At 35.8% G+C, this 23836-nt stretch overlaps 3 protein-coding genes across 3 annotated transcripts; all 3 read right to left on the minus strand.

Moving 5' to 3' along the window:
* Positions 1 to 87: 87 nt before the first annotated feature.
* sft2d2a (SFT2 domain containing 2a) lies at positions 88 to 2749 on the minus strand. The gene is made up of 8 exons (XM_077198482.1): positions 2500 to 2749; positions 2218 to 2307; positions 1826 to 1911; positions 1632 to 1713; positions 1014 to 1049; positions 857 to 915; positions 703 to 732; positions 88 to 483 (listed from the first exon to the last, which is right to left on the minus strand). Exons 1-8 carry the CDS (start codon positions 2563 to 2565, stop codon positions 432 to 434), a joined length of 501 nt encoding a protein of 166 aa, XP_077054597.1. The 5' UTR covers positions 2566 to 2749; the 3' UTR covers positions 88 to 431.
* Positions 2750 to 3972: 1223 nt separating this feature from the next.
* On the minus strand, positions 3973 to 11257 carry tmem45a (transmembrane protein 45a). Its single transcript, XM_077198483.1, has 6 exons — positions 10972 to 11257; positions 9141 to 9342; positions 5430 to 5642; positions 5059 to 5243; positions 4807 to 4949; positions 3973 to 4131 (listed from the first exon to the last, which is right to left on the minus strand). Exons 2-6 carry the CDS (start codon positions 9334 to 9336, stop codon positions 4035 to 4037), a joined length of 834 nt encoding a protein of 277 aa, XP_077054598.1. The 5' UTR covers positions 9337 to 9342; positions 10972 to 11257; the 3' UTR covers positions 3973 to 4034.
* A 564-nt stretch (positions 11258 to 11821) lies between these two features.
* Positions 11822 to 23416, minus strand: lnp1 (leukemia NUP98 fusion partner 1). Its single transcript, XM_077199951.1, has 4 exons — positions 23087 to 23416; positions 17861 to 18103; positions 13625 to 13723; positions 11822 to 13289 (listed from the first exon to the last, which is right to left on the minus strand). Exons 1-4 carry the CDS (start codon positions 23234 to 23236, stop codon positions 13137 to 13139), a joined length of 645 nt encoding a protein of 214 aa, XP_077056066.1. The 5' UTR covers positions 23237 to 23416; the 3' UTR covers positions 11822 to 13136.
* Between the last annotated feature and the right edge of the window lie 420 nt (positions 23417 to 23836).

The following is a 23836-nucleotide window of genomic DNA, read 5'->3' on the forward strand; positions in this document are numbered from 1 at the left end:
GGAGCCGGTGTTAAAAGAGAAATAAAAAATTATAAAACACATTTTTTTTTTAGATATACTGTATAAAAGGAAACAACAGAACAAAAATTATCTGATAAAACGTTTCTTTATTTACAGGATGATATCATTAAACAATATAAGGCAGAGAAAAATAGAAAGTGCAACTTTCAAAAGCCACCCCCAAAATATTTGCTTTTATAAATATCCCTTTTCAGGTATCTTAAAATATTTCCTAACTGTTCTACAACACATTTAAAATAAAATACCTTCAGTAAAAAGGAGTCTTATTCTTTATGTTCAGAGTTAAGAAAATGCCATTACAACTAGCAGTGTCCCATTGTGCCATTCTGTCAATGTTTTGATGATCCTGGAATCAAAGAATACTTGACCAGAAAGAATCTGGAGTGGTGAAAGGCCAAACCTCAGCCTTGTCATTTCACACATGTGGTAAACAGCATGGAGAAAAACTTCAGGATGGCATCTCTGGTTAAGGAAAAGAGAATGTAAGGCATTTTAAAAGATTTCTAACAGACTCAATATTCTAAAGCAGCCAGGTCCAAAAAAGCCTGTGCATGATTACTGCTGTCATTTGCCAGATCTACCTATTGCAAAACAATTAATTAATAACAGAATAAATAAAAATAATAAACATTTGTCAATGTCAATCTGTTAATATCTTATGATGTGCAATTCCAGACTAACCTTGCGAAAGGAATGTAAGACAGACTATACCTATAGAGAAGGAAAATGTTAATTGACAAAATGTATTTCAGTACGATAATAAACACTGGATGCTGTGCTACTGGTTTAAAAATATACTTAAAATATTTACTGCAATGTGTCAATGGAAACTTACCATGCAAATGCAAGGACTTGCAGAATGACAAACAGCAAAGTGAGTGCAAAGATCTTCCACTGTGGTACAGAGATTAATGTTAATAAAAAGTTATAATAATACTGTATTTGATTCAGAGCTGGTTTGAAATATACAATACAGATGGACTAGAACTCACCCAAAAAGCTGCACAGAGTGTGAGAACGAGACATGTCTATAGACCAAAAAATGAAAAGTGGAACTCTTAATAATTGGTCAAAAATACTGAATCTGTGATCATAATCTGTATTTGCTGTGAATGGCAGATATCTAAAGGCTGCCCGTAAACAAAAATAATATTTTTTTCGTGTGCATCTGATTTGTTTTTGAGATATATAATTCTAGTGGTTATTTAAAAAAAAAAAAAGAGAGGTAGCCTATATATCCAAATTAAACTAAACAGAATGCAGCATGAAAATTATTAACATTAGTATTATCATCATACTCCCCTCTTGGTGACATTGTCTAAAAAAAGTTAGTTGTTTCAAGCGGAAAAAGTTAAAAGTTTTTAAAAGATTACCAAGATAAACAAAATTTAAATGTGCACAGATGAACTGTTTACAATAACACCAAGAACACGCATTAAAAAGTAAAAAAAAAATGTCAATTTTGATTTCTTCTTTGCGTTAAACATGTTTATATACAAAAACAATCAGAATATTTTGCAAATTCAAAGACTCTTCTAACATGCCTGCATTATTTTCACAATTAGATTCTAATTTTTCAGTTTTGTATGAGGAAAAAAGGAATAACTCACTATCATAACAACAGTAGCAAAGGCTCTGGTCTTGTCACACATGCGTTTCAGCTGTTTTAATGGTCCCATCAAAAACATTGTGCTGCAGGGGTGGATTCAAATTAAACAGAGAAGTCAGTATTGTCTCAAAGAGAAAATTCAAATAAAAAAATTCAAAGTTAGTACATTTAACTTGCTATAGCTAGTTGACCAACCTTATTAAGGAGCATATGTTGCCCAATGTGTAAAACACAATGAAGAGAATTAATCCTATTTTGGGAATAAATAGGCAGCATACTCCCTGATAAAAGAAAGAAAGAAAAAGCTAGTTATTAATATAATGATACTTGATAGTCACAAAGTTATACCAAATAAAACTAGTTTATTTTCTAAACTTCTCACTCAAAATACTTGGATGTAGGCTACACAGCAAAATGACATTTCAACGCAGGCATTCCTGAGAGCAGGTCAAACCGGTGACACAGCTCTACTTCTAAACATATTTCTCCAACTCATCGCCTATCCCTTCTCAACATAAAGGAAGTTACCTGTGTGTAAAATCTCGCTGATAGTAAAACGAAGGTTGATTTAAGTTTAAGTCACTGACCAGGATCGTGCACACTACTCCGATGACCATACAGACGAGGAATCCTTTGAGACGCGGCCCCCATCCCAGCGTGGACGCTTCATTCGCCGCCTTGAGTGAATTGAACAGACAACTGAGATTTAGGCTACATGTTTTTTTCCCACTTCAAAGTGAAAACTTTCAAAATGTGAAGTTGGAATTGATTGTCAATATGTGCAAATTAGCGTCATATTGTAACGTTTATATTTTAGTTTAAATTTAAAAGATCTTAATGAAGATTTATAGCAGAGCACAGTTCCTTACCTGCAGTATATTTCTGTTGTCATTGTTTCCATCACGACCACCTAGAACCGCTCGGAGTTTGTCCATGACTAAACATTAAATTCTCTTTATTAACTGAATCAATTCACTATAAATCCCAGAGAATGTGTTGTCACATCGTCCAGCTGGCACTCACTTGACATCAATCGTGCTCACCTTTGCCTTCTGGGCTGCTTTCAATGAACATTATCACATTTTGCTCAAGCACGCCACCTATCTTCTCAAGTACACTAAAAGTAGCTTAGTATATATAGAGTATAAATGATGATAGTCAGTGGTTTTTCGAGTTACTGGAACACTTATTGAGAGACAATTTCTTTCATTCGTTAATTCGTGCATTATTTTTTTCCTTCCATCTATCCATCCATCTATCTATCATTAGTTTGAACTATACACAAAGAGAAATATATGGGAAAATAAGTTAATACCAGCACATGCCAAATAAATAGCAATTAATATAAATAGTCACTGCACACTGTTATAGACTAATACAAATATTTTATTGGAAAAAGTTTTGTTTTTAGAAAATGTATTTATCAAGTCAAATTAAATTAATCAATAAATGCATGTGATAAAATACTATAATGTCAAGATTCCACATACAATGGTCAATCCTGTTTTTTCCCCTCCCTTGTCTTTTCCAAAGAATACCGTGGAACAAACACAAAAGACTAACTAAGGAATAAACAAACACAAAAGACTAACTGAGGAATTGTAATGGCTGTCAAGAATTGTCAAGAAAATACAAAAGTATCATTATTTGATGACTGAAAAGTGACTTAAAAAAAATCCTAGGGGCATTAAAAAATAATTATTTCAGTATGTAGATCATATAGTACCATTAAAAACAATATGATTAAAATATGATATTCCCTTGAGTGACAACATAAAATACTGACAAGGTGCACAAATTTACACGGTAATGTGTCAAAAAGAAAATTATGTAATGCCAACAAATAATCTACGTAATGACCCAAGAATAATCAATACCTCATATTTGATTGACTTAATCCAAACTTGTATAGAAAATAATACATTTTTAACTAACTTCTCAGGGGTTGGTCCTGAGGTGCATCAGAGAAATGAAGTGGAAGTGAGATAATTAAATAAAAAGAAATGACCACAAAAAGATAAGACTGTTGTAACTAGTGATCGTACTTGGAACACAAGAGAGATTTAACACTGGCTCTTGCGATTTACTCATGTCACTCTTTTAGCTTAATTCGCCGCCTTGAGTGAATAACATAATTATTAAAGCAAGCCAAGTGACTGTTACTCAGTCACTTGTTGCAGGTTGATGAAAAAAAATCTTGGGAAGCAAAACTGACACTTTTTGTCATCTCTTATCTGTTCTTCAGGAAATGAAGACAAGGCTAATATCTAGTGACAATGCCTCGACTGTTACTATCTATCTCTCACTCTCTGTCTCCATATTTTTCTTTGAAAAATGTGAGACTTTGGTCTGAGGCCCAAATGAATTGGGATGCAGGGTTGAATGTGTAAAGATGATAAAACACTCATAAAATCTCATCTTCAGACTCTGCTTCCTTGTCCCTTGGTTTCAAAAGCCCCATTTCCATGGGTGGCATCCTCCTCAGTCTGGAACGCACAGCACTGGAGGAAGAACAATGAAGGTAAACGAAAAGGAATTCAATAAATCTAACATAGAGAAAGGAAATTCCATAAAAAAATATGAATTCATATGCAATATGCATACACTACAAAAGTTTGGGGACGGTATGTTTTTTTATGCTCACCGAGGCTGCATTTATTCGATCAAAAATACAGAAAAATTGTAATGTTGTGAAAAAAAAATAATAACTGTTTTCTATTTTAATACATTTAAAAAAGTAATTAATTCCTATGATGGCAAAGCTGAATTTTTAGCAGCCATTAATCCAGTCTTCAGTGACACATGCTTCTTCAGAAATCATTATAATATGCTGATTTGGTGCTCAAGAAACATTTCTTATTATTATCAGTTTTGAAAAAGCAGTTGTGCTGCTTAATGCTGCTGTGGAAATGCACATGATACATTTTTTTCATCTTAGAATAGAAAGATCAAAAGAACAGCATTTATTTAAAAATAAATATTTTGTAACAGGATACTGTAGAATAGATGTATTTACTTGTCACTTTTGATCAGTTTAATACATCCTTGTTGAATAGAAGTATAAAAAAAAATGTAAGTACTGACTCTAATCTTTTAACAAGGCATTTTATGTTCCTTAAGATCTAATTTAGGTTTGTGTATTTCATGTCAGAATGGATAGAATATGTTGTGCTCACCATAGAACAGACCAGTACACTACAGCTACAGTGAACAATGCAAAAGCGAGGTGCCAGCAATAGCATAATGTGACAAACATAACATTGTCATGGTCTGTCTGATCCCATTTCACTTGACTGGGCGGGTACAGCACGAAGCCAATCTAGAAAAATACAAGAAAAAAAGAGTTAAACAGTGTTGAGTCAAAATGACTTAAATATGCACACATTATGTATGCACTTACGCACGTACACATAGGCACACACACTGACCTGCCAAAACCAGCTGCCCTGCAGTACGGTGAGAGTGGCTCTGAACAGTTCTAGTAGAATATTCCCCCTGTGGAAAACCTCCAGAAAGCAGATGACAGCTTGTCCAAAGATGGCATAAAGGAGAAGAGTGTGCACATGGACATCAAGCAGGTCTCTACCATGGAGATGATAAAGGAACAGAAATCCTGCAAGAGGCAGACGTGTACTTTCAATTTTATGTTGAATAATCACAAAAACAGAAAATGAGGAATTTCAAGAGTAACAAAGATTGGTCAATGTAGGTAAAAATTCACACATTCTCTAACATTACAAATGCATTTACAAAACACTCTTTCACATGAAATCAATATAGGGGAAAATCAAGAACCCACCCTCATTAAAGAAAGCAAGACCCAACAGCATTCGGTCTAAAGTCAAAGGGGCGATGTCTGTGCTGTGGACAGTGAGGGATATGGCCCCTGCGATGGCAAAGAACAGGTACATGGTGGTGTGCTGCCAGTTCATCAGCTGCTCCCAGTGCTGAGTGGAAGAGTCATACAGTTGAAACTTGGGCCCACCTGCTAGAAGTTGCTCTGCTAACATACCTATGTAAATGGCAGAAGAAAAACAAATATAACAAGCAGCAATTACAGAGCCAAGCACCACAGAGGTAGAATGATGAGCTAGAAATCAAGGCAGCGGGCATCAGACCAACTTCAAAATTTTGTGAAGACATTTGTAGACGATTTTAAGCATAATGGTTGAAAGCCCATAAATACTGTAGGAGCCAAAATGTGTTTATAAGGGTTATGTGTTGTTCTCATTTTTGACCATTGAGTGGCGTTGTGATATCAGTTGCTGCGTCCCAATTCGCATACCATCCGTCCTAAATAGTATTCGAAAAATAGAACTAGTACGTCCCAAATCGTAGTATGTTGAAACGAGTGTTCCAAAGAGACCCGGATGGTCTACTATATATCCGGTCAGAATCCGAAGTGCAGATCGATGCACACTCTAATGGCTGATATCGCCCACAACCCATCGCGCGTTGGACGAGGATTTGGTTAGAACTACAAACATGAGTGAAAAGTGTTAAAAAACTACAGACACGGAGGACGCGCAACTCCACCGGTTGTATAGAGAGGTTTAGATAAAGGGGTTTAAGTGATTAATTATCAGTATCTAACCTGACGAAAATTTATTTATTCAATGTTGGCTAGATTATATTGCATCTGCAGCAGCATTGTGAACTTTTGTAAAGATACGTTTAGCTATTAAATTTTAAATGCATCATTACATTCAAATTGCAAACACATGAGGAGAGTGAGAGTCTCCGCATGAAAGACCCACGACTGGCAGATGAACGAGCTACTATACATTTCTCTCCGAAACGGTAAGAATTAAATTGAATGGAGGATTTTAACTGTGACGAGATGATTGACAGGGCAGTTTACGGTGATGCACGCGACAGAGCTGTCCGTTAAAGATGACGAAGTAGTATGTCTCAAAGCTTGCCTTCTCTTTTGCTACACACTCAAAAGTATGTACTTTTTCTTCACAAAAAGAGTACATACTTTTAGGGCGTAGTATAAGTAGGCGAATTGGGACGCAGCGAGTGTATATAGGTAGCCTTCCTTATGTTGAAGATAGGTGTGTTGACCCGGAAGGGCAAAAAGGTTTTGACCGTAAATACGAGAGCGGTGAATCAATGTAAAATTCTCTCTAATACAAAGAAAAAGCAAAATTGGACATTATGCACGGTGGTGTTGTGTAGTCAATAAACGTGTACGGTGATGCAACGGAAGAATGGTCTTCTCTTATGGAGAAAGCAAACAATGTAACACCAAACCGCAAGAAAGTGAGTCAACCTTATTACTCCGGGACCAAACAACTAAGTATTAGATTTAGCTCCTACAAATACAATGACTTGTAATGTGACCTAATTGCTTATTACTTTTGACCAATAGGTGACACCATATTGATCTGGTGTGGTCAATGTTGGGTGACCATGGATTTTTTTTTTTTTTTTTGGTGAGATTTTTGGTCAAACTGTTCAGAAGTTACAAGCAAAAGTTTTTTTCATATTTCGTGACCACTAGGTAGTCTTGCGTCCATTTTGGCGTGCTCTTTGTCAAATTCGCTCGCACGTTATTCAAGAACAGTTAGACAAATCAACTTGATATCCACGTTTTTTGTCGCCGTGGTCTGAAGATTATCTGAGCCAATTTTGATGAGAATTGAACGAACCGTCTAGGACGAGTTCGAAAAAGTAGGTTTTTCTGAATGCTGCAATCAAATCGCATCGAACCAAGGAATCAGAGGGAAATATAATCATGTTTCTAGCCCTTATGGTTAAAACATTATTAGCATGAACATAAGTGAAACTATGGACAGTTTGTGGAGCTATAGGGATTGGGTTAAAGACACCAAAATTGCTGTGTTTAATGTTCAGACTGTCATCTATGTGCCAAATTTCACAACTCTATACCATATGGTTCTATGGGCTGACTTCAAGAGCGAAAGAAAAGAGAAGAACAAGCACAACAACGGATAGAATAGGTGCCTACGCCCCTGATAAACATGCTTTCATAAATTTGCTCACTAGGGGGGCTCAAGCATTATAAAATAGTAAAATAAGAATAAAATAAGACAAAACAAGCATTAAAATAAGCCAAAAAACTAAAAATCAAGATATTTCTTTTTCAATTGACCTTTACACATGAAAAACCTTACATGTAATATAAAAGGAAGCAAGTTTTATTAGTTTTATGAATATTTATTTTTCTAGTTAATCCAAGCTGTAAAATATATTTGACTGGCAAGAAATTGTGAGTAGAAAATATTTTTACAAATATGTATCCTTAATCCTTCGAATAGGTGTTGTCAAAACGGTTTAGAATCACTGGTTTTATTGTAAAAGCTATAATTTAACGGCAAACTTTTTTTACACTGTTCAGTCAAGTTACAGTTTTTTACAATCGCTATGACAATTTTTTCAATACTTTTAACAAATTTCCTAAACTCTTACGGTAACGCACAAACACACCTACAGCACACAATTGGCAAAACAGTTAATTTCATGCTCAAAATCACAGATTGTAAACTAAACTCCAACACTAATTTTCAAAATACAATAATACTCTATCAACAATACACTATGTCTACCAAAACACTGCAAACATGTAGAAAAATCTAATAATTTTTCAAAACACTAACATATGTTCTCGTCTAACAGAAAGATTTAGTCAATCATAGCACAATGTCATAAAAACACTAACATCAGATGGAATTACAGAAACTGCATTATTTTATATGTGTCAGGTATGCCCTTACAACAGACAGTATACTGTATTGATCATAGATTGTGTTTTGCACTGCAGTTTCTTTTGAAGCCACTCTACATTTTTGTTTTGTTGGGTTTAGGTCTTTTGCTGCAGAAATTCAATAAAAAAGACCCATCTCAGAGTGCTTTATAGAATGTACAGTTACTGTAATGAAAAAACGAAGACAGAGACAGAATTGCTGCAATAAATAAAATAAATAAAAATAAATGTACATATTTGCATAATTCAATCAGCTGTTTCTCAGTAACAATAGAATAAAATACAGGGGATATATTTGTGTTTCAATTCACAATATAAACAGCTGTTTACCTTGACTTTAGCATAAGGTTAGGTTTAGAACATGGTGTTATCTGTTCTGACATACAGTGTTAAAGCATTGGTAAAATTGCCAGTAAAAATCCATTGTTTTGGTCTTGTTTGAGCTTGTGTGTAAAAGAAGTTGAAGCAGTTTAAATTTGTGTTAATTGTATGCATTTTGTGTTAAAGCAACAATAAATGTGTTAATAGTATAGCTTACACAGACCGATGTAGTGCTAACTGTGTTAAGCGTTTAGGAAATTTGTTTAAAGTATTGAAAAAATTGTCATAGCGATTGTAAAAAACTGTAAGAACCCTGTAGCAAAAACAAAAAGGTTCTTAAAACCAATGTATTTCTTTGCTGTATCTAAGGTGCTTTAAATACATATTTGACAACCTTTATTTGACTACATCAATTATGAAACCTCACATTAAATTGACAAAAGCATGGCAGCAACTCACCAATAATAGAAAATGATAAAATGACAGCTCCTTCTGTGATTTCTATGCGGCGTTGTGTAACTCGAGATGCAAGTCTGCCCGCACCAGAACTTTTGTTCCTGCGGGTGGCATACAAAAAGGTCTGCTTTGCGGCCCACCACAGACCAGTGATCAGGAAGAAACTTCCAGGCAATGCATGGCCTTTAAAACTTCCCATGATTTCCTGGAAATAAGAATACAAATTGTATTTATTAATAATAAATACATAAAAACTACAAAACCAAAATACCTCATAATAATAATAATTATGCTTCATAATATATTAAAATGTTCAGTGCCAATTAAAGCAAAATATAATGTTTACTGGATTTGTTAAGTATATATATATATATGTGTGTGTGTGTGTGTGTGTGTGTGTGTGTGTGTGTGTGTGTGTGTGTGTGTGTGTGTGTGTGTGTGTGTGTGTGTGTGTGTGTGTGTGTGTGTGTGTGTATTATATGTGTGTATACACTTATATGTGTGTATACACTTGTAGACACTTTTTCATCCTCAGGACTGGCATATCAATACAAGATCTCACATCACTTCTGGCACTGATTTTGTGGTATCACGTTACAATAGGGTTTCATTAGTTAATGTATTAACTGACATGAACTAACATTGAACAACACATTTGTTTAATGTTAGTTAAAAATACAGCTGTTCATTGTTTGTTCACAGTGCATTAACGTTAATATTAATGTTAACAAACACAACTTTTGATTTTAATAATGCATTAGTAAATGTTCAAATTAACATAATTTTAGATGTATAAATGCTGTAGAAGTCTTGCTCATTCTTAATTCATGTTAACTAAAGTAGTTAACTAATGAATACTTATCATAAAGTGTTATCCTACCGATTGAGTTACTCCAGGATGGCATATAGCATATGTATTGCCTTCCTAACCAATCAATTCCACACACTATATATTTAGCAATGAGTTATATTAAACAGCAATTTGAATATAGTTTTTTTAAGCATAAACCAAGGCAAATCAGAAAGTCTACATTGTTAATCTCGGAAGTATAAAACTACAAAAAAGCAGACTCCTGTCTTAAACATTCACCATCCACATGAAGGCTAAATGCAAGTTGATTTGTATTTGACTGAGCTTTAATTTTGTGTTTAGCATTTAACTTTAAGATCAATAATATAAACTATATTTATTTTAGGGATGGGTCGACAGTGATGGTAATAATGAGTTTGAGATAAAATCATATTGCATTGACTTTATGCATCTGCAATACTTATTTCAACAAGGGTCTCAAATGTTGTTCCTAAAATTACATTTCTGTCATCATTTTCTCACGCTCATTTTGTTTCAAACCAATTCTCCTTTTGAGAGTGAGGAAAGAAATTCATACAGACATGAGGGTGAGAACATGTTTCTTGACAATGGAAATCAAGGCAATGAGTAGCATCTCTGCAGCTTTGATCTAAACACTGTTTTTCAGGATGCGCTGCTGTTACCATAGAGACAAACTAAAGCTTTGAGAGTCTCTCCAGTGAAGAGGCCCGATCCTTTCATGTTTTATGACAACATAAGGACGACATTATTTACCTTTTTATCTGAACCAAAAAATTATAATATAAACCTTACCTTAAAAACGATTCAGTAGCCTACTACAGCGTATTTAACAACTTTAACTTTGCAATGTTTAATGGATAAAGGTCTCTGCGATTTCACTTTTTATTGGGCTTAAGAGAAAAAAACCTTCTAGGTCCGCTATTTCATTAAGAAACAAAAGTGGAAATAAAAACTTCATTTAGGCACAGTAAGTGGTCTGGAATATGGTTTAATAGTGCTTACCTTATCGATTGACCAAATAATTAGGATAGCCTAGTCTTGGAAAAAATAAGAAGGAACCTCACAGTCGATGTTTTTCTCGAGTGTCTGCATTTGATGCTGTAACAGTTCACTAAAAATGTTCAAACATCCTCACACGATTAATTTTAGTCCCTCTTAACCATCATCACCTTTTTCCATCAGGAATTCACGTATCAACTTATTTTCAACTTTTCCAGCTGTTTCGCAGCCAGATTTGAGGGGTTTATCTTTTTCAGAGCGTCTTCCTAAGGGAACCTCCCATTCCATCAACGATTCGTTCATGAAGCCACTAAACGTCATTGTTTTCGAGTTTGATTGGATAGTTCACCTGTCAATCAACAGTTGGTCTCTTTTCCACGTGTGCATTTTTTTCGCCGACCGAAGCAGTCTAGACTCCACTAGGCTACAATAGCCTACAAGGAAATTTGAGCCCAGTGGTTTAAGAAACTAAAAGCAGTCTAGTTATTAAAAATGTATACGTGTATTTTTTGCTATGTTTTTACGGTTTTTACATATTTTGAAAACCTTGACAAATCAATTATTGTGAATAGGCTACAGTAGCCTACACAGACCACAATTCTCGGTAAACTATTTGGTAGGCTATTTTGCAAGAAAAGATAATAGGCTACGCTTGCTAAACACTAACGTTTTGGTACAAAAGTTGAGTAATATTCAGCTGACATACTGTTTTTAAGAAAATTATTCACAGAGGTTTTTACTGTTATTGTTTCTTTTATAATTGTACAGTAGAGGGGGACACGTAGCCTACGTGCACAAAGGCACGGTCCCTCGAGGACCTGGCAACGGAGAGAAGAACATAATTTCATCTATCTAACTGTGTATTCATTATTTATTTCACAGTTTATAATGTGGCACTCACTTACATAGAAATTGAATGCATTTAAACTAAAAATAACATCCTACCAAATCTATAAATTCAATCTGTTTTGTAAAAACAAAGTAGGCTAATGGCACATAAACAACATAAATAACAGCACTATATAAAAACCTTGCAACAATATAGGCTAGGTATTATCTTAATTCGTGTAAATTCTTAAATTAAATTTTAAATATTTAATTAAAAGTATGGTTAAACAAACAACATATATCTTTGGAGCTTATATTTACATTTCTGATCATCAGAAACATCACAATACATTGGACAGAGTCTAAAACTCTCTGCCTTTGAATTTGACATGTAGCCTACACAATACACAAAAGTGGAGAGATGGAAAAAGTGAAAACAAAAAGGTCATACATTTAGCATGCTCAGTTTTCAGCCAAACACCCATTGAAACCTTTATTTTTAATTAAATGCTTAGGATATTTTTTGTTATTGATTTTTTGACAAATATACAGTACATTACTAATACAAAAAGAGTGGTAGTGTGTGACCAGAAAATAATGTTAACTGAAATGTTATGTTTTTTCTCCACCAAAGAAAAGACTTGAAAAAGATTTGTATAAATCTTTACATAAAATGTTCTATGACTGAGCAGTTTACAAGAGCCATAACGGAGGCATGATGGAACCTGACAACTGCATGCATGAAAAACAGATTTGTTGACCTATGAGGGGCAAAACCGTGGCCCACCATTGATTTCCTTTACAGTGGTGGGATTAGCCACCAGCTTATTTCCAGCATGTGCATTTAACAAGCTACTGTATCTTCACAACTGCATCTCCTGACATTTGACCTGCAAATTCAGGATACCAGTTTCAGCATTCATAATTCATCCAGTATAACACCAAAATAATCCCAATCATTTATATTCACAGCTGGTTTTCTAATCCAAAATAGCTGTATATTATTCACTGAAAATTTGATTGAAAGTTTACTAATACGCATAACCATATTATGGTTCATATTATAACTAAAGAAAAATGACAAAAAGTATTTAAGACATTTTTAATTGTAATATTTATAAAATGTAAATGACTTGGAATTTGAAAAAAAAAGGTATCTAATTCTTTGCTTTGTCCTCCAATCAAGAGATCACAAGGGTAATTTTTAAGCAAAAGTACTGTGGAGATAAACACAAACAAAAATTGACAATTTCAAATGAACATGATTTTTGATAATACACTGAGTGATTACTGTTTAGTTGAACTACTTTGGGTACCATGGTGTATTTCACTGGAAACAATCAACGCTGTCTGCGTAAAGACAGTTGACGACGGGGCAAGCGATATTCCTCTTGTCCAGGGCAGAACGATGTCTCCTTCCCTAGTACACATGCAGGTGCAGAACTCCCACTACGTGGACGTGGACGCTGCTCTGGCCATTTTGCCTGCCCAATCTATAACCAGAGACAGAATATTCAGTGTCACAGCTGATACAAGAGCAGCAAGTAACAAAATAAACATGCATGCAAGGAGGAATTTTGAAAACGTTAATTTGGTGTCACATGTAAACCCCTATATCCATTAACCCACCGCTTCAATTAACATGGGGTGTCTGGACTCCACACACTAATGAGGTTACATTTTGTTTGAACCCCACCTGTGTGTTGAGGAGGAGGGAACACATGCGAGATAATGATCAAGCTCTATGTGCACTTCACAAATGTTGATGGGATGGATTTGGCACTGTTAGCTGGCAACAGTGCAGAGAATTGATGCAGGATGTGTTTACCTCTTTATGAAAATGATGGCTGCAGTGAAGCTCTTGGATGCCACCCCTTCCATTCCGTAGTTCTTCATGGCAAACAAGACATATGCTATCTGCATTACCCTACAAATAAAGCAGCCAAAATCATCTTAAAATAAATTATACATTGATGCACTTTATCTAATACATGTATATAACTGTACTGTATTGCAGTATACACTAACACTATACCGTTCAAAAATTTGATGTTGATGATTTCTTAACATTCTTAAAGGGGTCATGACATGTTTTTTTTGTTTTGTTTTATTATGTTCCCTTGGGTGCAATTATAGTATTACTATAGTTTTTTGTACAAAAAAACTTTAAAAATATAGTTATTTATGACCTTTTCCCACCCTGTTTCTCACCTCTGATTCAAACAGTCTGTTTTGGAGGTGTTTCCCCTTTAAGAGCGCAGTGTTAACGCCCACTGTTATGATTGGCTAACGTCAGTGCTGCTTATGCATAAATTATTAACGTTTATCATTTTGTATCACACGTAGACTACACAATGCTCCACCACGTGAAACTTCGGTCTTCCGATCTTTTACCATCGTGTCAATTCTCAATTGATTTTGATTCAAATGCGCGAGGGAGGGAGGGAGAGAGAGAGAGAGAGAGAGAGAGAGAGTTTGAAGGCGCGCGCGCGGCCGGGGCTCTCTCTCTCTCTCTCTGCTCGTTCTTCAGTAACATGCCCTGTCACACTCATCTGATCACTCACCGTTCAAATTAAGGTTTTGCGGGCTGCATATGCTGCAAATAAACTGCATCCGACTGTTTTCCCTGACGTCTGGATCGTTCGGCAGCGTATTCAAAGACTCAAACAGGAACAGCAGATCTGTGTAGCATCGCAGTCATCTTAGGCTTGTTTGAGATGCGCCTTGCCTAGCCTGAAATGTAGTCGAGAGTAGGCGGCTGCAGTGAGAGGAGGAGTGAAAAAAGCGCAGGCAAGCCGGACAGTTCTCGCTTCTCGCAGTGGATCTGACACCTGCGAGATCAATGATGGATATCGCGGGATTCACGGGATTCACGCTCGTGCACAGTGTTGCTAATAAACTGGATGTAATTTAAGTTCTGTTGCCTTTATATGAATATAAATATAATGAACAAGACAATAACAAGTACTTGTTATTTAATTCCATTCCAAATAAGTGTTTATCAATCATTTTTTCTTTAATACAGACATAGGCTGTGACATGGATGTTTTTTTTTTGTGTGTTTTTTTTTAAATAATAAAATGACATTGCATAACTCATAGAGATCGCACTGTCCGAGAGTACATATACACATAAAACATGATATCCGAGTTTTAAAATCAAACATTTTAAAAGAGAACAATACATCACGGTTGTTTAAACCAATCAACATTAAGCTGTGTCGTCAGCAAGTCGTTTCCCATCATGCTTTTGATCAGCGCAGTCGGTGGAGAGCAACTGCGCGCGACTGCAGAATCCGACACGTGCGCCTTGCGCTCGCGAGAGCTTTTTGACACACGTCAGCATGACATCAGCGCAAGGCGGACCGCACTCGGACACATTTCTAACCGGCATGCATTACGCGCTGATCACCGGTGATCGGTTCTGCGCAGATTTTGCTCATCTCAAACAAGCCTAATGTAACGTTAAACAGACCCACTCGCTCCACGACAACGCATGAGATGATGCGAAATGAGGCGTAGTTGTCTTGCGCTGGAGGCGGTCATATGCAAACAACTGGAACGTAACTTCGCACCGTGACGTCACTTCATACCATGGATCTAGAACAAGCTGTATTTATTTTAGAGCTTGATTAAATAAATGCTTCGTTTATAATGGGGAGGACGTCTTACGCTATGAAACTTGCAGGAAGTTTTAATAGTACATAGATCTCTTATATACCAAAAGATCAAGGCAAATTTGGTTTCTCATGTCATGACCCCTTTAAAAGAAGTCTCTTGTGCTCACCAAGGCTGCAATTTCTGACCAGAAAGAGTTATATTGTGAAATATTTTTACAATCCAAATGAACTATTTATATATTTTTAAAATGTAATTTATTTCTGGCAAAGCTGAATTTTGAACAGCCATTAGGCCCTACACCAGTTTTCAAGTTCACACAATCCTTCAGAAATCTTTAAAATATGCTGATTTGGTAGAATTTTTTTTCTTTATGTTCAAAATATTTTGCTGCTTAATATGTTTGTGGAAACCATGATACATTCTTTTTCAGGATACTTTGACGAATAGAAAGTTCGAAAGAACAGGATTTATTTGAGAAATAAATCTTTTGTAACACTATAAATGTGTGTCTGTCACTTTTGATTAATTAAATGCAATAAAAAAATAATCCAAAATGAATACAAAAAATCGTACTGACTACAAACTTTTAAACAATACAGTTAAGTATATTAGGCTATAAGCCATACAATAAAGCTGTCGCTTTTACAAACAGGGGAACTGGGTGTTATAGGGATAACTGCACCGTAAAAATGTTGCTGCAATTATTTATATATCAACAAAACATTTCTGGAACTAAAATATTAAACTTCACTAAACTAAAGTTAACTAAACTTAATATTTTAAGTCAAGAACAAACGCATACTTTTAAAAATTGAAACAACACATTGTTGTGTTGTGTTTTGATAAATACTCACAGCAATATTTTTTAGTATGTCATTGTTGTGTTGTTGTTGTCCCTCCACCCCCCTCCACATGAATTATATAATAACTACAGAACTTTTTTAGGAAATCTGTGTTAAAATTTTTTTGCATATCCCACAAAATAGTTATTTCATGTAAATTGTGCTACAGTACTGCTTTTATACAAAGATGAATGTAATGGTTTGACGGATCCATTTTTTGCCGCTGATCATCATCAGAGTGGATCTGTCACGCTGACGGTAAGGAGTTCCATCAAAACATATCCGAAAAAAATAATTCATCTGAGCATTTAAAGGTAGTGTAGGCAATTTCAGAGAGGCTAGCAGCAATAGCAAGCTAGCTTTGAAAGCACGAGATCCCACCCTCCCTTCAGAGCCACGCCTCCAAACCACATAAACAACGTAGAGCTCTGACTTGTCCCACCTGAATGCTGCTGATTAATTTTGGTGTAGATAGTGTCGCCATAGAAACGCATAATCCTGAGTCCGAGGACGTGAACATCTCCTGGTAGAATGTCACGGGTTGTTTTGGTTCAGGAGGAACTGTAAAAGGGGGCTGCTGTTTGTTTGTGGTGCTCAGTGACTTTTTGTCTACAGGTCCTTCTCAGACGGAAGGCATTATCCCAGTGAGCCTGTGTTCTAGTCCAGTCCTTTGGAGTCCACCTCACTTTTATGGCTCGTTTCCACTGAGCGGTACGGTACAGTACGGTACGCAATTATTTCCATTTCCACTGTGGAAAGTTGTGAATGGTATACCACAATGCCGAACTACCACTTTTTCGGTACCCTTCCGTTGGGGTACCTACAGTAGTACCATAGACATAATAAATACATAGACTGTCTATTGGCCGCTGGATTGTACGTCAACGGCGCCACCATATTGCTGAGGGCAACTTTCCCATTACTCTCATAACAGGAATTGAGAAAAATGCCTGCTTCGTGGCTGCTTGGGGCTGTAAAATCGCATAAATCGCAATCACAATTGAAAACAGGTCTCGGGGAATTACCTTTCACAAGCAAGACTGAACATTTTTTTCTGGTTGTATTTGGTCATATAATTAGTATATAATTATTATAAATGTATTATTGATTGCTATCGGGATGTGAAGAGAGTTCCAACCTTTAAAACAAATAGTGTTTCTGAAAAAAATTATATCTGCCTTAATGTCATGTTTCAGTTTGGAGTTTCTGTTTGTATTTTTGATCAGTTCCTGTGTTCATTTGTTCTGTTTCCCGCCACTCCTTTGTTTCTATGGTTACTGTCATTATGAGTTCATTTGTACCAGCTGTGTCTGATTAATTATCTCATTACTGTTTGCTATTTAAGATGCAGCCTTTATTTTAGTCTTTTTCTGGTTGCCATTGTGTTTTCACAGCCTGTCAGCTTGTTCCAGAGAGTTCTTATTAAAGTTTGAGTTTGCATCTTTAATCTGAGTCTTCAGTCTGTTCCTGAGATAAACACACTGTGACATAGGGGTTTGGACCTTGTTTTGGGGGGTAAGTTCTTTTAAAATTTTTAAGTATGAAAGTTTCAAAAACTTTTTTGTCAATTGTTTGTGACATATGATCTGGCCTCTTACCCACCATTGATTTCACCTTCTGGTTGTGGAAACGCAGCCTCTTCTCTAAGCACTTGGAGAGCTCTGGAATGGTGGTGATGTGACATTCAGGTCCCCCTACTTTGGTTCGGCTGTTTTCATCTGAAGACACACGGTGGGCACGAGGGTGAGAGCGCACTTCCTTCTCCTCACGGCTCTTTAGGTGGACAGGGGCTGGGGCCATGCTGTTAGCATGGACGTGGTTCTCCTGCATTGCTCCTAGCTGAGACTTTTCAGTACAGAAACCACGATAGAGAGACAGAGGGAGAAAACCATGACAAATGAATGGGGTAGGAAGTGATAAGCTACATATTCAAATAATCAGAATCTTTAAAAGCTAATTTAGTGATGATTTCATTAATGATTATTGTGTGTTTGCAAATTTTGAAGTGGTGCATATTTGATACTGAGCAGAATGACATAGAGGAAAGCAGTCATAATTTCCTATAGCAAATTACTGATGAAGATGGATTATTTTCCAACACACACTGAGCATGAGCATTGCTAAACCTAATTTCCTGACATAATAGTTAAAAAATTGCTGCAGATCAATACATATTTAATAAAAAGTGAACAGAGAACCGCCAAAATCGAATAAAAAGTGTATAAACCTATTTAACATGCCAACATGACACTAAAGCTTAAAGTCAACAATAAAAACAGTTTTTTAGATTATATATTATGTTATATTTTATATATATATATATATATATATATAAAATCAATGTAATCAATTATTAGATAATGTGTAGAAGGTTAACATAAACATTGCATGCAGGTGGGCTTTAATGTAATGCATAAATACTGCAAGCACACGGGCTGCCTTAAATTTTTAGTACAATCAACTTGTATGTTAAGGTCATTTCAACTTAAATTTCATTAAACTTACTTAAAAAAAATTAATTGAATCTAGTCTAACTTATAAAAAATTGCTTAAATTAACAGTTGCTCCTTTGCGCTTAAAGAAGATTAAAGAAAATAGTACAACACCGTGGTACAACGAGCACACTCAGGCCCTTAAGAGAGCAGCGAGAAAAATGGAGCGTAACTGGAAGAAAACAAAACTACTCCCGAGTTTTTTCAAATTTCATGGAAAGAGCACGATTCCGTACAGAGAGGCCTTAAAGATGTTAGATCTGCTTCTTTTTCAACCCTATTAGAAGAAAATAAACAAAACCCTAGGTATTTATTTGAAACAGTCGCTAAATTAACTAAAGCTTCAATCCCAGACGTTTCCAAGCAGCACGTCAGTAATGATTTTATGCATTTCTTTACTTACAAGATTGATAATATCAGGGAGAAAATTATAACTATGCAACCATCTACAGTACTACAGTATCGCATCAGGCAGTGCATTGTAGTCTCCTTGAGGAAAAATTGTATTCATTCATTGCTATAGGAGAGGAAGAATTTTCCAAACTCGTTAAATCATCTAAATCGACAACATGTACGCTAGGCCCTATACCGACTAAGTTATTGAAAGAGATGCTTACAGAGGTCATAATCATCTTCTTAATATCATTAATTCATCTTTGTCATTAGGATACATACCAAAAACTTTTAAGCTGGCTATGATTAAACCGCTTGTTAAAAAACCGCAACTTGATCCTGCAGAATTAGTCAATTACAGGCCGATCTCGAATCTACCTTTTCTGTCAAAGATACTTGAAAAGGCAGTATCCTCACAACTATGTTCCTTTCTAGAAAGAAATGGTATCTGCGAGGATTTTCAGGCAGGATTTAAAGCATCCCATAGTACTGAGACAGCTCTCATTAGAGTCACAAATGATTTGCTCTTATCATCCGATCGTGGTTGTATCTCTCTATTAGTGCTACTCGATCTTAGTGCTGCATTTGATACTATTGACCACAACATTCTTTTAAAATTCTTTAGACTCGAAAATTATGTTGTCTTTAGTGGGATTGCATTAGCATGGTTTAAATCATACTTATATGACCGTTATCAGTTTGTAGCAGTAAATGAAGAGATGTTTTATTGATCACAAGTTTAGTATGGAGTACCACAAGGCTCAGTACTAGGACCACTGCTGTTCACTCTGTACATGCCCTTAGGAGATATCATTAGGAAGCATGGCATTAGTTTTCACTGTTATGCTGACGATACTCAGCTCTATATTTCTTCACGCCCTGACGAAACATACTCCCAACAATTAAAACTAATTAAACAATTCACAAAATTAACGGAATGCATAGCTGCTATAAAAAACTGGATAACTAGTAATTTCCTACTTAATTCTGAAAAAACAGATTCTAATTATTGGACAAAAAACTTCCTCACGTAATAACCTAGAATACTGTCTAACACTTGATGGCTGCTCTGTCAAGTCTTTGTCGTCAGTTAGGAACCTGGGTGTGCTCTTTGATACCAATCTTTCATTTGAAAGTCACGTGTCTAGTATCTGTAAAAATACATTTTTCAATCTTAAATATATATTTAAATTACGTCATATGCTCTCAATGACAAATGCAGAACAATTAGTTCATGACATCAAGGCTAGATTGTTGTAATGCTATTATGGGTGGTTGCACCGCATGCTTAATAAACAAACTACAGCTGGTCCAAAACACAGCAGTTCTTACTAGAACCAGGAAGTATGACCACATTAGCCCGGTTCTGTCAAAACTGCATTGGCTCCCTATTAAACATCGTATACATTTTAAAATATTGCTGATTACTTACAGAACCCTAAATGGTTTAGCTCCCCAGTACTTGAGCGAGCTCTTAACGCATTATAATCCGTCACGTCTATTGCAATCTCAAAATTCCAGCCAGTTGATAATACCTTGAATATCAAAATCGACTGCTGGCGGTAGATCCTTTTCCTATTTAGCACCTAAACTTTGCAACAGTCTTCCTAACATTGTCTGGGAAGCAGACACACTCTGTCAGTTTAAATCTAGATTAAAATTACATCTCTTCAACCTGGCATACACAGAACATTATACATTCCTATTATTCAGATCAGTTAAATGATTATTAGGCTGCATAATTTAGGTCAGCCGGTACCGGGAACACTTCCTATAACACCTGATGTACTCGCTACATCATAAAAAGAATGGCATCTACAGTAATTTTAGTCTTTCTGTTCCGAGGTTAACTGTAATCAGCCGGACCCGGGCCGTATCCAGATCAAATGGTGGACTTACGCCTGGACACGACCACAACGCATTCCTGAAGTGTCAGCAGAGATTGTGTCAACTAGACTCTCCCCTGTGAAGGCCTCATCGTCACGACAGCCATCGGCACTGATCCTCAACAAACAAACTGTAATGCTGCCTGCATCATAATAATACACTGTTCGTTCGTTGGCCCCCCAACTGAGCCTGGTTTCTCCCAAGGTTTTTTTCTCCATTCTGTCACCTGATGGAGTTTTGGTTTCTTGGCACTGTTTCTTGTCACTTGCCATTTTCGCCTTTGTCGCCATTGGCTTTTGGCTTGCTTAGTTGGGGACATTTAATTTTATATTTAACAATATTATTATAACATTATTTTCCTGTTATCTCTGTGAAGCTGCTTTGAAACAATCTGTATTGTAAAAAGCGCTATATAAATAAAGGTGACTTATTTTGATGAGTTAAAGCAATGTACAACATATGTTGTCATAACTATTGATAATATATTTTTTTACAGTGATTACATTTAAATTCACAACAACATTTAATTGTAAATCCAGATGTAAATGATGATGTCCACTCTTAGTTTTTATAAAAGTGAGTGGGAATAAGTGACATGAAATGACAAACCACGTTAAGCACAAAGTGCCATGTCAAGTAACAACAGCCTCGAATTTGTTTTGTTTACGTAAAATTTCTTTTACCGTTTATGCAAATTGGGATATTTAAATCTAACATGCTGGAAAAAGTGAAGGATATTCCACTTAAATTATAAGTTCTGGTTTAAATCTACCTGGCTCACCAACAAATACATGTATTCTCTTTAGAATACTTTGCTGTTATTGCAGATCATTAATTTTCATCTGTTTTTTATTTTATTTTATTTTTATTAGCAGTAATCCATCAGCCATCACACACTTTTTTTTTAACATTCTTCTCTCCCGACTTTTTGGTATAAACACAGTCATGCTGTACATTGTTTACTTAAGGAGGCTGTGAGGCGTGAGAAAGAATGTGTGATCCACTGATTTGTGAGGGAAGAGAACAAATTTCTGAGGTTCTCTTCTAAAACTCATTATGCATTATTTTGCCCATGCTTCATTTTATTTTTATTTTTGAATGCATGTCAAAACACAGTGAAAATCCTGCCATAAGCCATAAACACACAAATAGTTCCCAATTGGACTTCTAGACTGGACTTTGTCAATGGATTCACTTGCTCCCAGAAGCATTAAAGAAATAAGGTGTGAGGCTGCATTACAGTGATTTTACCATGATTAGGGTTGCTTTTATTTTATTCATGGTAAAATCACTAGCTTAGTCCTTTTAAAAAATGGTACCAACACTAATTTGATAAAACACAAGTGCTATAATAATTCTTAACAATATAATTGTTATAATTCTAAAAAAAGTATTTAAATTATGATATAAAATACACTTAATTATTATAAATAATATTACATTTGTGTTACATTTGTATTATTTTATACTGTACATTTATAATTATAAAATATGTATAGTTTATGATAATTTTATATTATATTATACAATATTACACAGCTGCTTGATATTGAAAATGATTATTTTTCATCATATTGTTCTAATGTTATTCTGTGTTTGTCCATTGATTTGTCCAATGTATTTAAATTGACAAAATAAAAAAAAGTTATCTCAAAATTTGGGAGTTAGTAAAACTCAAAAAAAGCCCATGCAAAAAAGAAACAAAATATAATGAGCTGAGAATTTATAGAGTGGCTAATGAATCATGAGTCTTGGATGTTCACAGAAAGTACCTTATTGCAAAATAAGATGGACGTTGTATATATAAAAATAAGTTAAATTAAATAACATTCAATAATATTCAACAATATACCCGCCAAGTGATATAGTTCATAATCCTAACAGTTGGCTCATTTTACAATGATTTTGAACATTTCAAAATAGAATTTAAAGTTGAAACTATCCATTTTATACCAAATACAATGTGGGATTTGTTTAGTAACATACATTTATATGTTGCATTTATGACCAATCCCATTCCCCTAACATCATTCCACATGTTTGATCACTACCTTACCATGCAGGGCAAAGATGCACGGCGATCAGCTCTGTTGCGGGAGGGCCTCCTGAAGCTCCTCTTTCTTTCTTTGTCGTGCTCCTCCCCGTGCCCCCAGTAACTGCTCATCCACTTGGTGAAGTTCCCATCATCGTCCTCATCATTGTCCATAAGAATGGCGGGAAGCAGCCGAAGAGACAGCGTGAGAGCTGGTGTGTGGAGCTCTCTGTGAGGCTCCTGTCTCCTGGAAATAAAAAACGGAGCAGGGTGCAGCTAGCGTAATAAGATGATCCAGCTGGGTCAGACGTGGCTGCTTTTCCTGCTTCTACTGATGTTGTCCTGGAGCTTCTCAGGAACTCCCTTGTTGAAGGCAATGTGCGGTCCAGCCTGTAGACGATAGGCTGGGCTTGGCTTTGTGATTGGTTGAAATTAGATTCCTCCAGTTAGGTGCTCAGTGTGTGGGTGTAATTGCTCTAAGCCAACCCCAAAATATGCATGCACTTTTTGTCCAAGTCTTTAAATAAGTGAATCCTCTGTAAACTATTTAACATGAGAGAGGGAGGGGACTATAGTATAAGGGCGGGAGAGAGGTAAAGCTAGAGGGTGAGATAGACAGAAACAGAGAAAGAGAGAGAGAGAGAGAGAGAGAGAGAGAGAGAGAGAGAGAGAGAGAGAGAGAGAGAGAGAGAGAGAGAGAGAAAGAGAGGATGGTGTTTTTTGGGTTGGTGCTCTGCTTTTAATCTTTCCATTACAGAGCAATGGGCCTGAGGG

This window comes from Siphateles boraxobius, unplaced genomic scaffold (genome assembly GCF_051911475.1).
Source record: "Siphateles boraxobius isolate OS27281-9 unplaced genomic scaffold, OSU_SipBor_1 41, whole genome shotgun sequence".
Lineage (NCBI taxonomy): Eukaryota > Metazoa > Chordata > Actinopteri > Cypriniformes > Leuciscidae > Siphateles > Siphateles boraxobius.

Coding starts and splice junctions, on each gene's coding strand:
- sft2d2a (XM_077198482.1), bottom strand. CDS start 2,565: ATGGACAAACTCCGAGCGGTTCTAGGTGGTCGTGATGGAAACAATGAC. Junction 1,050..1,631: donor TTGCTACTGTTGTTATGATA/GTGAGTTATTCC, acceptor TTTGGTCTATAG/ACATGTCTCGTTCTCACACT. Junction 733..856: donor CAAGTCCTTGCATTTGCATG/GTAAGTTTCCAT, acceptor CCTTCTCTATAG/GTATAGTCTGTCTTACATTC.
- tmem45a (XM_077198483.1), bottom strand. CDS start 9,336: ATGGGAAGTTTTAAAGGCCATGCATTGCCTGGAAGTTTCTTCCTGATC. Junction 5,244..5,429: donor TCTTGCTTTCTTTAATGAGG/GTGGGTTCTTGA, acceptor TGCCTCTTGCAG/GATTTCTGTTCCTTTATCAT. Junction 4,132..4,806: donor GTGTACTGGTCTGTTCTATG/GTGAGCACAACA, acceptor TTCTTCCTCCAG/TGCTGTGCGTTCCAGACTGA.
- lnp1 (XM_077199951.1), bottom strand. CDS start 23,236: ATGGACAATGATGAGGACGATGATGGGAACTTCACCAAGTGGATGAGC. Junction 13,724..17,860: donor ACCAGAAGGTGAAATCAATG/GTGGGTAAGAGG, acceptor CTTTATTTGTAG/GGTAATGCAGATAGCATATG. Junction 13,290..13,624: donor GCCATCATTTTCATAAAGAG/GTAAACACATCC, acceptor CTCTGGTTATAG/ATTGGGCAGGCAAAATGGCC.